Genomic DNA, 18,451 nt, shown 5'->3' on the forward strand with positions numbered 1-18,451 from the left:
AAACAACAACAACAACAACACAGAAATCATACAATGCTCTCAGAACACAATGGAATTAAATTAGAAATCAATAACAGAAAGATGATTGGAAAATACCAAAATACATGGAGACTAAACAACACACTTTTTTTTTTCAATGTAGGCTCCATGTCCAGCATGGAATCCAATGCAGGGCTTGAACTCACCCCTGCATTGAGTTCAAGAGTCATTGAGATCAAGAGTCAGATGCTTAGCTGAGTCACTCAGGCACCTCTAAACAACATACTTCTAAATAACACATGGGTCAAAGAAGAAATCTCAAGAGAAGTTTTTAAATATTCCAAACTAGACAAAATTAAAATAAGACTTACCAAAATTTGTGGGATGCAAAGAAATAAGTGCTTAAAGGAATATTTATAACATAAAAATGCATATATAAAAAAGAAGGATCTAAAATCAATAATCTAAACCTGAGCTTTAGGAAAATAGAAAAAGAAGAGCAAATTAAATCCAAAGTATGCAGAAGAAAAGAAACAATGAGAATTAGAGCATAAATCAAAGAAATTGAAAGCAGGAAACTGACAGAGAAAATCAATGAACCCAAAAACTGTTCTTTAAAAAAGATCAATAAAATTGATAGGCTTCTAACTGGGCTAACTAAGAAAAAGAAAGAGATAACACAATACTAATATCAGAAATGAATATAGATCCTATGGATGTTAAAAAGATAATCAGGGCAGCCCGGATGGTTCAGCAGTTTAGTGCCGCCTACGGCCCAGGGTGTGATTTGGAGACCCGGGATCGAGTCCCACGTTGGACTCCCTGTATGGGGCCTGCTTCTCCCTCTGCCTGTGTCTCTGCCTCTCTCTCTCTCTCTCTGTCTCTCATGAATAAATAAATAAAATCTTTAAAAAATAATAATAAAAATAAAAAAATAATCAAGGAATACTCTGAGCAACTCTATTTTCACAATTTTTTTTATTTTCACAAATTTAATCACCTGAAATGAAATGGACCAATTTCAAGTTTGAAATGAAATGTACTAATTCCTTGAAAGATGCAATTTGGCAAAAGTCACACAAGAGAAAATAGACAATCTGAATAGTCATTTATCTAACAAAGAAATTGAAATAGTAACTAATTACCTTCCAAAACAGAAAGCTCCAGTACCAGATGGGTTTACTGGTGAATTCTACCAAAACTTTAAGGAAAAAATTATGCCAATTCTCTACAATCTCTTTCAGAGGATGTAAGTAGAGGAAATACTCCCTAACTCATTCTATGATGCTAGCATTACCCTAATATCAAAACCAGATAATGACATTATAAGAAAAGAAAACTACAGATCAATATCTCTCATGAACACAGATGCAAAAATCCTCAACAAATACCAGCAAATTAAATCTAACGATGTACAGAAAGAATTATACATCATATACAAGTGGGATTTATCCCAGGTATGCAAAGCTCCTTCAATATTCAAAAACCAATTAAATGTAATTCATCATATCAATAAGCTAAAAAAGAAAAATCACATGATTATATCAATAGGGGTAGAAAAAGCATTTGACAAAATTCCATAGCCATTAATGATAAAAACTCTCAACAAATTAGAAATAGAGGGGAACTTCTCAGCTTGCCAAAGACTATCTACAAAAAAGACCTACAAGTAACATATTTAGTGATGAGAAGCTCAGTCTTTCCACTAAGATCAGATACAAGGCAAAGACTTCCCCTCTCACCACTCCTGTTCAACACTGTACTGGACTTCCAGCTCATGCAATAAGACAAGAAAAGGAAATAAGAGGTATTAAGTTGGGAAGGAAGAAACAAAACTGTTGTAACACACAGATGATATTAGCACCTATGTAGAAAATCCAAAAGAATCAACAAAAACTCCTGGAACTAATAGCAGTTTTACCAAGATTGCAGGAAATGAGGTTGACATGAAATACAAAAATCAATAACTTTATGCTATACCAGAAATGAACAAGTGGAATTTTAAATTAAAAACAGTATTATTAAAAAAACAGTATTATTTACATTTGCACCCCTCAAAATTAAATATTTAGGCATATACCTAACAAAATACATACAAGAGCTATATGAGGAAAACTACAACACTCCGATAAACAAAATCAAAGAACTAAGTAGATGGAGATATATTCCATGTTCATGGATAAGACGACTCAATACTGTCAAGATGTCAGTTCTTCCCAGCTCAATCTATGGATTCAATGCAATCCCAATCAAAATCCCAGCATGTTATTTTGTGGATATTGACAAAATGACTATAAAGTTTATATGGAGAGGCAAAAGATTCGGGAGAAGAACAAAGTACTGACACTACACAACTTCAAGACTTACTGTGAAGATACAGTAATCAGGACAGTGTAGTATTGGTTAAAGGATAGAAAAATAGATCAATGGAACAGAACAGAAAGCTCAGGAATTGATCCACATAATCAACTGCTCTTTGATAAGGGAGCAAAGTAACAACAGTCTTTCAACAAATGGTGCTGACACAATTGGGACATCCACATGCAAAGAACTAAATCCAAACATCCACCTTACAACCTTCACAAAAACTCAACATGGATCACGGACCTAAATGTAAAATGCAAATTTAAAGAACTCCTAGATAATAACATAGGAGAAGATCTAGGTGATCGGGGGTATGGCCAGGATGCTTTAGGTACAATGCCAAAGGCACAATCCATGAAAGTAATAATTGATGAGCTGGGCTTCATAAAAATGTAAAACTTCTGCTCTATGAAAGACAATGTCAACAGAATGAGAAGACAAACCACAGACTTGGGAGAAAACATTTGCTAGAGGCACATATGATGAGGGATCATCATCCAAAATTATGAAAGCTTAATAATAAAATAAACAACCCAATTAAAAAATGACCCAAAGACCTTAACATATACCTCACCAAAAAATATATGTGCAAGTGAAAAGGTGTTCCACATCATTTGTCATCAGGGGTTTGCAAATTAAAACACCAATAAGATACCACTACACGCATATTTAATGACAAAAATCTTGAATCCTATCAAGACCAAATGTCGGCAAAAATGTGAAGAAACAGGACCTCTCATTCTCTGCTGCTGGGAATGCAAAATGGTGCAGCCACCTTTGAAGACAGTTTGACAGTATCTTATAAAACAAAACATAGACTCAACACACAATCCAACAATCTACTCCTTGGTTTTTATCTAAAGGAATCTAAAACTTATGTCCACAGAAAAACCTGCACACCGATGTTTTTACAGCTTCATCTGTAATTGCCAGAACTTGGAAGTAACCTTGAAAAACCTGAAGATGTCCTTCGGTAGGTGAATGGATAAATAAACTAAGGTACATCCCAAAGAAAGAAATATTTTTCAGCACTAAGAAAAATGAGCCACCAAGCCATGAAAAGACACACAAGCCATGACAAAAAAAAAAAAAATATTCAGGAAACTTAAATTCACACTACTAAGTGAAAGAAACCAGCCTGAAAAGATCAAATACTGTATGCTTCCAGATATATGACGTTCTGGGAAAGGTAAGAACTATAAAGACAGTAAAGAGATCAGTGGTTGCCAGGGGTTGGGAGGTTTGGAGAGATAACAGGCGGAGCACAGAAGGTTTTTAGGGCAATATAACTGTATGGTAACATAAAGACTGTACGCGTCATCATATGTTTGTCCAAACCCATACAAGGTACAACACCCAGAGTGAACTATAATGCGAACTGCGGACTTGGGTATCATCGCAGGATCATCTTTTTTTTTTTTAATGTTTCATTTAGTGGAGCCTGTTGATAATGAGGCCACGCTTGTATGAAGGTGGGGGATGTACGAGAAATCTCTCCACCTTCTGCTCAGCTTTGCTGGGAACCCAACACTGCTCTAAAGCACAGGCTACTTATGATGCATAGAACACATGTCTATTATATGCATATATATGTACTTTTAAGTAAATGAAGCGGTGGGACGTCTTGCAATGTGGATGAACCTCGAAAACATCACACGAAGGGAAAGATGCCAGTCACAAAAGACCACGCATTTGATTCTCCTGGAAAAGGTCTAGAACAAGCAAATTCGTGGAGACAGAGTAAATCAGTAGTAGTTGGCTAGCACTGGGAGGACGGCTTGGAGATGTGGGGATTGACTGCTAGTGAGTACGGGGGCCTCTTTTCCAGGCAATGAACTGTCCTAAAATGACGTGGTGCTGGTTGCAGACCTCTGCCAAGAGCTAAAACCCCACACTTTAACATAGGTGAATTGTAGGATGGGTGAATTACATCTCAATAAAGCAGTATTTTTTAAAGGGGGGGGGGATAGAAGGAGCAAGCCTGAAATGGCCCACTGCTCACTCCCGCCACCTCCTCCCATTGTATTACCCTGGCCCGGGTGTGTGTCGGGGATGTGGGGGTGCTGAGCTGTGGGGAGGGATGGAATGAGGGACCCGGCAGCCAGGGTTTGGGGCTCCGCCGCCAGGTAGTGCGGGGGATGCAGGGACTCTGGATGGGCACTACGCCAGAGTGAGGCGGGCTCAGCTGCAGGTGCAGGGGTGAGCGGAGGCACGCGCACCTGTGCAGGGAGCACAGGGGTGTGGGGATGTGGAGGAGGAGGCCGGCACAGCCACCCAGTAGTGCTGAGAGGCGGGACGGGGTTGGCATTGGTGTCCAGCGGCCCTGGGGAACCAGCCGGGCGGCTCAGGTCCCAGCTCCCCACTGTGAAGCTGCCTCCGGCTCCAGGAGTGGGGGCCATGCCTCAACCCCATCATCCTTCTGGGCATGTCCATTCTGAGTTTTTTTCCGGGCACAGTACTTTTGGGGTTCACCAAGGGAGTGGGCACCCTGGGCGCTGCGGAGAGACATTCCAAAAAACAAAGTTTGTTTTTTGTTTTTTGTTTTTATATATATATATATGTAGAGTTGGGACTACACTTGAGCAACAAATGCATCGTGGCCTCCGTTGGGCCTTGAAGCAGGTGCTGCAGGGCCAGCAAAGACCCCAGGCCAAAGCGGTAGCGGGCCTGGGGTGGGGGGCCTCTCTGGCCAGGGCAGGTGGGTGAGGCCGTCCAACAGCCAGCAGGTGCGCCTCCAGGTGGGGGTAGAGGTGGGGGATGGGGGAGTGGGCCCGCTTGGAGGTCCACATATTACGAGAGGGGGGCAACAGGGAGATGAGCCAGATGCAAAATGGCCTGGGAGGTCATGGTCAGATCTCTGGACTTCATCTTAAAAGCAAGAGGAAGGGGGGTGGGGTGCTCTTGAGCCAACTATTACCTTTTTTAAAACATTTTATTTATGTATTTAAAAGAGAGTGAGCGAGCAAGAGCACAAGCAGGGGGAGGGACAGAGGGAGAGGGAGCAGACACCAGGCTGAACATGGAGCCCAATCCCAGGACCCTGGGATCAGGACCTAAGCCAAGGCAGACGCCCAACCAACTAAGCCACCCAGGCGCCCTGAGCCAATTATTTTTAAAATACTGTGACACATCCGTGTGTGAGTGTGCACTAAATAAACACTAGGAATGAAACATTATCTATTGAGAATGTGCTTCAGCAAACCATCTCAGAGATTTCGATGAAATCATCTGGAACACTGTTAGTTTTGGTTTTGTGCACCTTCATTTTAAAGGATCATTTGTTAACATCTTCACTAAGCTGCAAAGACACTTTAGCCAGAGTGTATTGTTTTCCGTCACTGGTCCCCTCTATTTATTCTAAACTGCTCTTTGTTTTACAGGAGTTCATTTGGATTTTTTTTTTTTTTCTGTTTGCTGGAGTGCTCCCCTGAGTAACTTTGTCCTCAAAAATAAGTATCATTTCTGAGTGTTTGCAGGTCTGAAGAAATGTCTTTCTGTCGCCTTTGCTGCAGATCAGCAGTTTGGCCAAGTAGAGAATTCTTAGGTCAGAAACCTTCTTCTGGGAGAAGTTACAGGACTTCTCAACTTCTGTCATCTTAATGGGTCATAAAAACCTTAGGCCAAAAATAAAATCATTAAGCCACTTGAATGTGCAGCCACAGGAGACGGATTAGTCATCAGAAGATGGCCAGCCAGTGGGAGCCTATCCATAAAACAGAGCAATCCATAAAAAAAAGAAGGATGTAGTATCTTTATGATATAGAAAAATCTCTAAAATACACTAAATAATTTAAAACTAGGTGCATAATGGGTCTAAAGTATGCTTTTATGTTAAAAAAAAAAAAGGAAGGGAGATACACGTGTATGTGCTGGGAAATGCATTAATTATCTTTGTAAGGCTACAGAACTAGAAACGTTTCTTGCCTCTGCAGAGAGAACTGAGGCTGGTGGGGGGCAAGGCTGCTAGGGAGACTTGGTTAAAAAAAAAAATTGTTTTATATCTATTGAATCTGAATCTTAGGGAGGTTCTATGGAGAAAATAATTTTTGTGCTGTCCTTTCATTTGACTTAAAAATCATTGGGCAGCCCCGGTGGCCCTGCAGTTTGGTGCCACCTTCAGCCCAGGGTATGATCCTGGAGATCCGGGATCGAGTCCCACGTTGGGCTCCCTGCATGGAGCCTGCTTCTCCCTCTGCCTGTGTCTCTGCCTCTCTGTCTCTGTGTCTCTCATAAATAAATAAATAAATAAATAAATAAATAAATAAATAAATAAATAAATAAATAAAAAAAATATTTTTAAAAAATCATTATACATATGACTAAAATCCCTGACGCTTTGCTTTTAGAGATCGCACAGCCAACCGGCAATCCTCCCGGTGGGCTCTGCTCCCGGGTGTGTTCTCAGGCCTGGCCAGGAGGTCGAGCAATCCAAGCTGATCGCAGGCTTTTCCGTCTGCAGTGTGTGCACCATGCCTTGCCCCCACCCCTGCAATGCAGGCCTTCACTACCTACGGGGGGGGGGGGGGGGGGGGGGGGGGCGCGGCTGTCCTGGCCTGCAACCTTGCACGGAACTCAATGGTCTCTTGCCGAGGGGGCACCACCACCGCCTTCCTGAGCTGAGGGCGATTTTCTTCAGTTTCCTTCTGTATCTTGCCTCCTTGTGCTCCCTCTTCCTCTCCGACACCTCCTCCGTGTAAACCCCCTCTCCTGCATGTCTCTGGCACACGTTCTCTCTCCTGGATATTATTCCTTTGTATATGTTCTTCGGGTCACAGAGGGCTTGTTTTCTAATTTTCTGTTTCACTTCTCTGTTCTGGTCTTAAAGCCTCCATGGAGGATTCTGATTTGGAAAATCCTTCTTCATCCCCAAGAATTCTCTGTTCACAGGTTATTTCCTCCTCCCAGCCTTTGTTTGAAGGCAATGTCTCTCTCAAGTATCACCGACAAGGCAAGATGATGTTGGTGAGGTTTTTTTTCTTTAAAATATTACTTATTTACCCATGAGAGACACAGAGACAGAGGCAGAGGCACAGGCAGAGGGAGAAGCAGGCTCCCTGCAGGGAGGCTGATGCGGGACTCGATCCCAGGACCCCAGGGTCACGCCCAGAGCCAAGGCAGATGCTCAACCGCTGAGCCACCACGCAGGTGCCCCTCCCTGTTTGTTTTAATTCTGGGTTTTCTGCTGCTTCTGGAGCTGTTTCACGGCGCAGAGGCTCCTTCACTGACCCAGGGGTATGCCCTTGGTTTGGGAGGCGCAGCCGAGACCACCACGTGGGTTGGGTCAGGACCCCCCACTGTGGAAGGGGCCTCACGGCTGCCCTGCCTGGGCCGGCTCTCGGCGCCCTCCCCGCGGCGGGGTCGGGGCCTGCGTTCTCGCGCCCTTGGTCTGACCTTGGAGAGGGTCTCCTGGTCGCCCCAGAACTTCCTCTCAGGCGTCGGCTCTTCCTCGGGTGGCGGGGAGGCCCGGGTGAGTCCCAGGGAGTCGACGGGAGCGAGCGGCCGGCCCTGCCGAGCCTCCAGCATCGACAGCTTTAAGCGCCCGTAGGCCTTGACCGGGGCCGCACAGGGCAGTTCGTGGGGCGGCCGCTCGAGGTCGCCGGAGCTGACCGGGGGCAGCGGCACCTTTGCCTTCCCGCCCTCGTCCGGGGTTTCCGGGCAGCTGGGGGCGCACGCTGGCTGCGAGGCCATCTCGGAGCCTGGCCCGCGGGACGCCCACCCCCGGCACCTCGGCGGGGCCGCGAACGGTGGCGCCACGCGCTGAGGCCTCGACCCTGCGGCCTGCACCTGCGCCCTGCACCTGCGGCCGCACTAGGCTCTGCGCCTGCGCCCCGCGCCCTGCGCCTGCGCTCTGCACCTGCGGCCTGCACCCTGCACTGCACTCAGCGCCTGCGCCCTGCACGGAGGCCTGCGCCCTGCACTGCACTCTGCGCCTCCGCCCTGCACCTGCGCTCTGCGCCCTGCACCAGGCTCTGCGCCTGCGGCCTACGCCCTGCACCTGCGGCCTGCGCCCTGCACCAGACTCTGCGCCTGCGGCCTACGCTCTGCACCTGCGCCCTGCGCCCTGCACTAGGCTCTGCGCCTGCGCCCTGCACCTGCGGCCTGCGCCCTGCACTGCACTCAGCGCCTGTGCTCTGCACCTGCGGCCTGTGGCCTGCGCCCTGCACTGCACTCTGTACCTGCGCCCTGCACCAGGCTCTGTGCCTGCGCCCTGCACCAGGCTCTGCGCCTGCGGCCTACGCCCTGCACCTGCGGCCTGCGCCCTGCACTGCACTCTGCGCCTCCGCCCTGCACCTGCGCCCTGCGCCCTGCACCAGGCTCTGCGCCTGCGGCCTATGCCCTGCACCTGCGCCCTGCGCCCTGCACTAGGCTCTGCGCCTGCGCCCTGCACCTGCAGACTGCGCCCTGCACTGCACTCAGCGCCTGCGCTCTGCACTGCACTCTGCGCCTGCGCCCTGCGCCTGTGTCCTGTGCCCGCAGCCTGCGCTGTGCTCTGCGCCTGCGGCCTGCACCCTACCTGCGCCCTGCACCTGCGCTGTGCCCTGCGCCTGCAGCCCACGCCTGTGCCCTGCACTGGCGGCCTGCGCCCTACCTGTGCCCTACAGCTACGCCTGCGGCCTGCGCCCAACACGTGCGCTCTGCGGCCTGCGCCCTGTGCTCTATGCCCTGCACCTGTGCTCTGTGCCCTGTGGCCCGCACCTGCGCCTTGTGCCCACTTCCCAGGAATGACACGTCCCCCGCTCTCCCAGGCACTGTGGTCTCCTCGCCTGCCGTCCACGCCGAGCACGCTTATGCCCAGAAAAACGGGCTTCCAGCCCTGGGCACAGAATGATTGAGACGAAGCGCGTGGCGCCGGCAACCCCCTCCCCTCGGCCTCCCATCGGCTCCTCCTGGCTGCATCTACAGGGAGGTTGCAGGGGCTCCTGACCCACCCCACTGTCCTGCCAGCGCCAGAGTAGGATGGGCCCTGGGTGAAGTAAGATAGAGCTGTCAGGGGCGGGGACACCTAATGTATCAGAGCATGAAGGAAATAGTTGTCACAAGGTGAGTGACGGAGAACAAGTGTCACCTCTAGGGTGGTAGCAGCCCCACCGGTAGGAAATGACGGGGTGGAGATTACAAAATACTAAGGGTTATCACCTCTGGGCAGTAGAAGGAGAAGCGGCTTTCTTCCTTCTTGCTTTTACAATCGCTCTGATCCTTTGAACTCCTGCACTTTGCTCAGACGTGTCATCAGGGCAGAGGAGGCAGCGTGGGAGCGGATCCAGACATGGGCGCACAGGCTCCGGCTCCTGGTCTTGCAGACTGTCCGGGACACTCTGGTGACATCCACCCCGAAAGGCTGAGGCCCCCTGCCGCGCTCCTGGCCCCACCATCAACCACCAGACGCAGCAGCCACATGCCCATTCCGTCTCTCTTACAGGTCCTGAATTAAGTCCAACCGCCCTTATCTGGACGAGGCCTTCTTCATGGGCAAAACCAGGGAAAACCCTTCACTTTAAATTTCTTTGTAAAAGTTTCAGGAAATAAAAAACCAAGAAGAAAATAGAAAAATTCCATTTTTAATTAAACTGTACAGTTTGAATTATTTCCTCTGACACCAACTGAAGTTAAAAATAGAAATCAATTTCTACAACCTTCCAAGGCAGCCTTTGAAATGTCAAGGTTTTAAAAATTATTTTACAGCATGAATTTACATATAAATACAATCTGTACAATGTATTAACAGAGCAATCGAAGAGCTTCCATCATGGAGGAGATCTGGTCCGGGACAGGTCAGTGCAGAATTCAATTACTGCCTCCTTAGTGGGAGACTTTTCAGTCTGGAAAAGGACATAAAGGAGAGGGAAGGACAATTAGGTAAGAACTGAAAGCGAGACAGCTCCGTGGGGGCTGAGCATGCCAGACCTCCCCGAGTCACAGGGGCACACGGGTACCCACATGACACAAAGGATGACCACAAACCACGAAAGCATCATTTAATTTGCCTTTTAAAAATGCTTTTCTGTTGCCCCCAAAACACATGGGAAGACTCACACCCCACATCTCATATTAGGACCTATTTATAAAACAAGTTCTTTTTTTTTTTTTTTTTTTTTTAATATATATATTTTTTTATTTATGATAGTCACAGAGAGAGAGAGAGAGAGAGGCAGAGACATAGGCAGAGGGAGAAGCAGGCTCCATGCACTGGGAGCCCGACGTGGGACTCGACCCCGGGTCTCCAGGATCGCGCCCTGGGCCAAAGGCAGGCGCCAAACCGCTGCGCCACCCAGGGATCCCTTATAAAACAAGTTCTAATCCTGGTTCCACTCACCTGTCTCGTGTAAGACCTCTGGGAGAGAGTTAAAAAAAAACCATCTGCTCCAGGGCCAAGAACTCCCGAGCTGGCAGTCTTAAATCCCAGCTTCAGTGTACACAGGGGCATTCATTGAGCAGGATCTAGGCCATACTGGCTCTAGATCCTTGCTCAACAGCCCCAAAGTGAAACCAGATGTCCCCAACAGCAGAAGAGATGAATACTCTGGTGTGATCCCATAAAGGGACACCCCATGGCAATGAGGACAAGCCAGCTGCTGCTGCAGGAATAAGGGAGGGGTTCTCACAAGTTGATCTAAGAGTCACATTACAGGTTCCTTTAAGTAAAGTCCAAGCGCTAGAGAGTGGTGACAGAGGCCAGCCAGAGGGGTACCTTTGGGAATGGGGGTGGGCATGCTAAGTGGAGGAGACACAACCAGCTGCAGGTGCTGGTGTATCCCTTGTCGGGCAGTAAGAATGTATCAGGGGAAGCTTCTGGTCTGTGCACATGTATGTATGTGTGTGCACTACAGCACTTAACTAAACCGTGGGTCAATCTATGTCTGTGTAATTCTAGAATAAGACAAACTGATAGACACAGGACGTAAACCAGTGTCTCGGGGGGAAGAGGTGGAGGTGGCGGGTGCTGAGGGGCTTCCCCTGCAGGAATGATTCATCAGATAGCACCAAATGCTCAAGGGTGAGGGCCTCAGGTGTGGGCGAGGTTCCCTAGGCCTGGCTGTCCCACCTACGAGATAAGGGGCCCCAGGTGCGGGCCTCACAGGGGTGCATGAGGATGAAATGAGCCATGCCCAGGGTGCCCCCACAGCCCCTGGCCCCCCCGCCATCATGCTGGCGTGCCGGAGGACGGGGAAACAGGAGTGGGTACAGCCACTTCAGGAGGCTCGGAATGAAACTGAAATGCTCACCTTTGTACTTTTGAATCATGCAAATATATCGTCCATTCTGAAGAACTAAATGGAAAAGAATCAGGGGGTGGCACTTGTATTTCCAGACAGCAAGATATGTTTGCTTACAAGGCCAGAGTCATTAAAACAGTGTGGACAGAACAATACCAAATGACTAGGAAACCAGAGGAGAGACTGGAGGAGCCGGCCCATATGGGGACTCGGTACATGACCAAGCTACTCTTCCCTCCATGAGCCGCGTGCAGGGCTGACATGGCCAGAGCTCACCTGTGCCTCTCCCCCTTCATCCTGAGCCTGTGGCTGGACTTCCTCTTCCCCGGCCCCACGGTAGCCAGGCTATGCAGCTGCGAGGACTGTGATATCTAGGCAGAACCATGATGACCCCTCGCACTCCACTCCCACCCTCCCCCTCCTATAAGGGCCATGCACTCAAGTGGAACAAACTGGTGTCCTGGGAAACTTACTTGGTGTTCTTTTTTTTTTTTTTTTAATTATTTAATATTTATTTTAAGTAAGCTTTATACCCAATGCAGGACTCGAACTCACAACCCTGAGATCAAGAGCCGCACACTCAACCGACAGAGCTGGCTGGGCACCCCCCACCCTCCATGCCACTGGGATGTGAAGGTTCTTCTTCATCAGCACTAGCTCACTCCCTTGATGAGTACAACTAGCTAGTCGTTTGGAGAAAAGTAAGCTAGGTGCCTACTCTGTTCACAAAAACAAAACCAAAAAATCCAAATAGATTAAATAAATCTATGAAGGCATGAGAATAGCCCATATACATATATAAAATCTTGGGTTAGGGAAGGCCTGTAGGAGACAAAAATATAAAACATACTCCCCCCGCCAAACTGGCAAAAGGGAGGGCACCAAAAATTAGAGCTTCTGTGCAACAAAGATAGTTAAAAGCCACATGAGCGGTAACACACTAAAACAGAAGGATTAATATCCAGAATTATTATTTTTTAATTCCTAAAAAATCAGTAAAATAGTACCTTGACTGAAACAAGAAAAACAGACAATGTAACAGAAAACAGAACACTGTGCAGAGAATGTGAGCAAACCACTCACAAGAGAGCCCCGGGCAAGGCTGTCCTCCAGCCTCTCACAGCACAGGCCACTCCACCTCACTACCAGTCCAAGAAATACAGATTCAAGTGAGATGCCATGCTTCGCCCATCCTGCCGGCAATCATTTCTGAACCGTTTGTAACTGATGGAATAACAAGGTGCTTTCATGTTTTAAATGGATACAAAATACTCTGGCAGCAGTTATTCATTCTACATGTTCATACTCTATAGATTTATGCTACATAAAATATTTATTTTAAAAGTCTGCAGCAACAAAATGGGTGTGTGTGAGAGAGAGAGAAAGACTGAACAAAAGAGTTTTGAAAGTTACACATGAAGCTGATGGCAGGGGTTGCTGGAGAGAGAGGTTTGGGGAACTGGGCAAGGACCGCGTGAAGCTTTATCTGTAAGGTTCAAATTTTCACAGTAATAATATACTCACATATTTCTTGTCTAAGTAAAAAAATGAACTTCTAAAAGGCCTAGTCAATACACAAATTGATCATTTCTGACATTTGCCTCTCAGCAAAGACATCAATATTCCAACCAGCGTTTGGAAAGTGTCTGAAAACCCCTATCCCCCATTGCCTACCTTCTCAGCAGTTCCTGGGGTGACAGGTCTGCAGGCCCTTCTTCGTCACTCTGGCTATCACTGCTGTCCGAACTCTCAGAACTACTACTCTTCTCTGATTTTTTATTCTTTTGCTTGCCTTTGTGTTTGTGCTTCCGGTGTTTCTTTTTCTGAAAAAGAAGAGTGGGGCGGGGATGACAAATGGATGTTTCTCCTCGATTCGAGCGATGACAAGCTAAGGAGGCATGTGCTTGCTGGAATCGTTCAAAAACAAAAACAAAGAAAAAACTCCTCATTCGGAGTAAGCCTCCCATGGGACAGATCGGGACATACAGCTGTGTGCACTCTGCACCGCACACCCCCTCAGAACCAGTCCTCTAGGGCAGACGCAGCAGAACCAGTCTGATGCAGGAGGATGCCTTTCGCCACTTAGCCCCCATCCTATCCAAGGTGACTGCTGCACCTCCCATGAAACTCACTGGTCCATGTCATTAGGTGCACATGATGATAAACTATGGACCAGGATGGCAAGCACGATGGAAAAGCACAACAGAGAAACCAGCAGAAGGTCAGAAAAGAGCAGATGCACTGGTAAGAAGCAAATGAATCTGGTTTCTGAACCCGGCAGCACCTGTTTTTAACCTGTCACCACAAGAGAACTTTCATCATCTTCCATGCTCAGGAATCCTTTCTCTCAGGAAGCCAATCACAGAACTGTTTGTCATCAACCCTGGTACCACCCCGACCACTCTGAGACCCAACACCAACATTAACCAAATCGGAAGCCTGTGCCATCGCTGAAAATACAAGGACGTGGGATTTCCCGAACCTCAAATAGCAAGCTATGGACCCAAATCTCTGCTTGCAGTGATGACAAAGTTGTTGAAAAACAATGTTCAAAATAATATCTTCATTCAATATTGAATAACAATTAATCTATTTTATTATTTAATATTCGACCATTACTCTAAAGCATTTAAATGTTTTTTTTTCCTACTTCTTAATGTTCACAAATAAAAATTGTTTTAGGTCCAACTGAGTAATTAAAATATTCTGCCCCAAAGAAAAGCCAAGAAAATCGAAGGCTTACGTGACTGTCAACATTTCTGCCAAGGTATGGAGAGGCCCACGTGCCCCCATCCTGGCACCAGACCATCTCTGTGACTGGCTTCACACCTGGGATCACACCTGGCAGGGGGCGGGGCTTTTCTGCTCGATAGAAGCGGGGACACCTGAGCCTGCCTCCTGTCCCAAGACACCCAGAAGGAACTCACCTTCTCTTTCCTCCGTCTGTGCTCTTTTTTGGTCTTGTGTTTGTCTTTGTTCTTTTTATGTTTCTCCTTTTGAGGCGCCTCAAGTTTCTGACGAACATCTGAAACACAAATGTAACAAACACGTGAACTACTGGGGAAAATAAAGACTAAATTGTTGAACTGGAAACGTGACGTAGATGGAATGTTTAACATTCAGGCGGAACTCCTGCCCTGCCTCCCTGATAAACACACGGATTAGCATGTCACCTGGTCACTCTATATTTAGAAATTGCCAGAAACCTCGCAAGACCTGTGTGATCCAACCAGTATCTGGCCACAGCCTTATCTGCTTGATGAGTCAGATGAAGATAAAGGTGGACCAGATTGCACAAGCTTTTTATAATTTAACATCCTTGGGCAAGCTCAGAGACAGACCAGAGGCTGAACTTCCCCTCAGTCACCAGTGGCGGCTCCATGATCTTCTGTTCATTGTTCAACTTTTCCAAGCCTCAGTCTCCCCAACTACAAATACAGATAGTAAGACTCTGTTCCCTCAGGGACATAGGGGATTAGATGGAACCATGCACATGAATCCCACAGCCTAGAATCTGGCTAATAAATGTCAGCCCTTCTCACATCATCCTCTCTTAATGAAAGCACATTATATTTGCATTTGCCTTATAAGCTAGAAAACTAGCATCAAAAAAACATAATGTTGAGCAGCTCCGGTGGCTCAGCGGTTTAGCGCCACCTTCAGCCCAGGGCGTGATCCTGGAGACCTGAGATCAAGTCCTGCATCGGGCTCCCTGCATGGAGCCTGCTTCTCCCTCTGCCTCTCTCCCTCTCTCTCAGTCTCTTATGAGTAAAATAAATAAAATCTTAAAAAAAAAAAATAATGTACATAGTCACTAAAAATGACCAAACAAGGGATACCTGGCTGGTGGCTCAGTGGTTGAGCGAGCCGAACCTGCCTTCGGCTCAGGTTGTGATCTCGGGGTCCTGGGATCGAGTCCCACATCAGGCTCCCCACAAGGAGCCTGCTTCTCCCTCTGCCTTTTGCCTCTGCCTCTCTCTCTATGTCTCTCATGAATGAATAAATAAAATCTTAAAAAAAAAAAAAAGACCAAACAAGGGGCAGAGGCCTAAATTCTCAACCTCCAAACCTTGACCAAAATGTTTTCACAGGGCATTAATTTCCAGGTAACCAATCAGCAAAAATTAACAACGGCAGAAGCAATGTAGATCATTAAATCAATTTCTTCCACCTACAGAAAAGGTGTTTCAGAAGCACGAATATTTTCCAAACCCAGGTAACAGGTGCTTATAACTCTCCAGTCCCATCTAGTCAGATATTTTAAAAATCTGACCTCCCAAACTTTTTTTTTAATGCTTGTTTTAAAAAAAAAACATTTTCCCTCAATAATCCATAGACAAAATTAAATTGTTAACTATTACAAGGCCATTGAGGATGGTCTGGGAAATGGGCATAAATAACTTAAGCAACTAATAACCAACAACTTTTAGATGCTGATACACTTATTTTAAGCTGAAGATCTGAACCAAAGCAAATAGGAAATATACTCCCTGCCATTTTTCAAAGCCTTATACTTTTTTATCACCTCTTTGAAGGCTGGCTTCATTAACCAAACCAATATTTAATATGCAGGTGCTATATAAAGTAGATAATAGAATTACATCATTTATATACCTAGGCCAGGTTATCAGATGTTTGCTAACCTAGCCTTCAGGGAGATAATAAGCCAGTCTAAACATTTTAACAATATGTCCACTTCAGACGTTGTTGATTGATATTGGGAAAGGAGAATGAACTGTGTTTACTCCTGAAAGAATTACTTTTACTTTATTCATTACATGAGCCAAAGTATAAAAAAAAGTCTCCCAATAGGCTTCTCCCTGTAATTCCTCACCCATCTTTGTGTCCTAGATTTGTAATTTCTCTCTTTTTTAAAGACTTTATTTATTTATTTGAGAGAAAGCAACAGAGACCAGAGTGGGGAGGAGAGGAAGAAGCAGACTCCCCACTGAGCAGGGAGCCCGACATGGGGCTTGATCCCAGGACCCCAGGATCACGACCTGAGCTGAAGGCAGACGCTTAACTGACTGAGCCACCCAGGTGCCCCTATTTTTACTTTTTTTATTTCTTGAAGTGACAACATTTGAGATGCTAGAAAGAAAAAAAGCTGAAAGGTCTCTAAGGCTATAAAGCAAGAACCATCGTTTAGGTGGAAGTGATGGGATTCAAATGTGGCTGAGAACAAATACACCAGGAACAAATGTGTATACAGTTGACCCTCAACAACATGAGTTTAAACTGCGCAAAGCCACTACGTGTGGATTTTTTTCGATAAGTACAGTAATGTGCAGGTATTTTCTCTCCCTTACGATTTTCTTAAGAACATTTGCTTTTCCCTAGCTTACTTTAAGAATACAGTATATAATACAATATAACATATATGAAAAGTGCTAATTGTTTATGTGATTGGTAAGGCTTCAGGTCCACTGTAGGCTATTAGTAAAGTTTTGGGGGGGGGGAGTCAAGTTATACGCAGATTTTTGACTGTGCATAGTGTTGGGGCCCCTAAACACTGCCTTGCTCAAGGGTCAACTGTATGTATGAGGTTGGCCTTGTGTTGGATTATGGGTAGAGGTGAAAACATGGTTTGAGTTGTCACAGTTCAAGGGAGATGCTGGTGCCAATGCAAACAGGAGAACCAAGGAGCTCTTGACTCACTGGGGCAGAAGACAGGCGGCAGCCGTGGGCCAAATGCTTCTCTTTCATCTATCTGCAGCTTTTGGATCGGGAAGGAAGGTGCAGGCTCCTGGGGTGCCGGCTCGCTAGCTGAAAAACACCAGGGTATTAATTTTGTCTATTTATACTAACAGTAATTAATATTATACTAATATTAATGTGTTTGATTCTTCAATTAATACCACCAGATAATGCCACCAGATAATGTGTGCTTTTCTTCACCACTTTAACTAGCTCACGCCGGGCACTGAGGACACAGCCGTGAGCATGCGAACCTGACCTCCAAACTCGTGGACATCTGAGCAATGTCCTGTCAACACAGGCACCTGCAGCCAAGTGCACCAGTGGCTGTGACACAGGGGTGTGTATAGCACACATTCCGCATCACCCCACTGAGACCTGAAGGGTTAAAAGATGTCCTCAAGGAAAGATGTCCTCTGAGAAGAATAAAACTTACAAACAGGGATCTAAGACAATGTCCCAGCTCATAAAGTTTAATTTTACTCAAAATAAATTATCAATGAGGGCGAAAAGTTTAAAAAAAAGAGAGGGAACTGAAAGCTAAAAAGGGAGGGGGTACTGAATATAAACAAATTATTATGGTGATATTAATAATCTCATTTTTTTAAACAGAGGACTATGTTTTCAGATAGTGGAAAGAAGAACACAAAAAGTATGGATCAAAGTATCAATAATGTTCATCTCGGGGAAGTGAGATGCCAAGGGATTTAAGCTTTTTACATTTCTATATTTTTAAACTTTTAAAATTCAAGTATATATCACTGAAATAAAAAATAAGTTGGGAAGTTTTTTTTCCCATAGAAATATGAAATAGGCATTTGCAAATCACCTAAGAATAAACAGTTTTTTATATTTCAATGTAACTTTTTGGTTAAAGGCATTAAAAAATTATACTCAAGTCTACCACAGACTAACAGGGGCAAACAGACCACCCAAAGACTGAGATAGAAAATTCTGTCCACCCACTCAACCATCTGTAAAGTCTCCTACCCTTGCAAGCGCCAAATGGCCTCCTTTTCCATGGCAAAACTTTGGGCTCGGGGAAGAGCCCTGTATACCTCGGGACCAAATTTGCCAATAATACTAGCACCTCATCATCAACCAGGTCAAAAAAAGAAGAAAAAAAAAAGCTATTTTTTAAACACAAATTTTACTAGTTTTAAATTCTTCTCAACTAGGATCCATAGGAAAATCAA

At 45.9% G+C, this 18,451-nt stretch overlaps 2 protein-coding genes across 2 annotated transcripts in view; both read right to left on the reverse strand.

The window, feature by feature from the left end:
* WDR88 (WD repeat domain 88) overlaps positions 1 to 8,065 on the reverse strand; it is a 45,242-nt gene extending 37,177 nt beyond the window's left edge. The window contains exon 1 of the mRNA XM_072782389.1: positions 7,735 to 8,065. Coding sequence (XP_072638490.1) covers positions 7,735 to 8,031 — 297 coding nt within the window. The 5' untranslated portion in view covers positions 8,032 to 8,065. The remainder of the gene's footprint in view (positions 1 to 7,734) is intronic.
* Positions 8,066 to 9,882: 1,817 nt separating this feature from the next.
* GPATCH1 (G-patch domain containing 1) overlaps positions 9,883 to 18,451 on the reverse strand; it is a 43,701-nt gene continuing 35,132 nt past the window's right edge. The window contains exons 17-20 of the mRNA XM_072782399.1: positions 17,217 to 17,324; positions 14,486 to 14,583; positions 13,233 to 13,381; positions 9,883 to 10,163 (exon numbers count right to left, since the gene is read on the reverse strand). Coding sequence (XP_072638500.1) covers positions 10,133 to 10,163; positions 13,233 to 13,381; positions 14,486 to 14,583; positions 17,217 to 17,324 — 386 coding nt within the window. The 3' untranslated portion in view covers positions 9,883 to 10,132. The remainder of the gene's footprint in view (positions 10,164 to 13,232; positions 13,382 to 14,485; positions 14,584 to 17,216; positions 17,325 to 18,451) is intronic.

Source organism: Canis lupus, chromosome 1 (assembly GCF_048164855.1).
Source record: "Canis lupus baileyi chromosome 1, mCanLup2.hap1, whole genome shotgun sequence".
Classification (NCBI taxonomy): domain Eukaryota; kingdom Metazoa; phylum Chordata; class Mammalia; order Carnivora; family Canidae; genus Canis; species Canis lupus.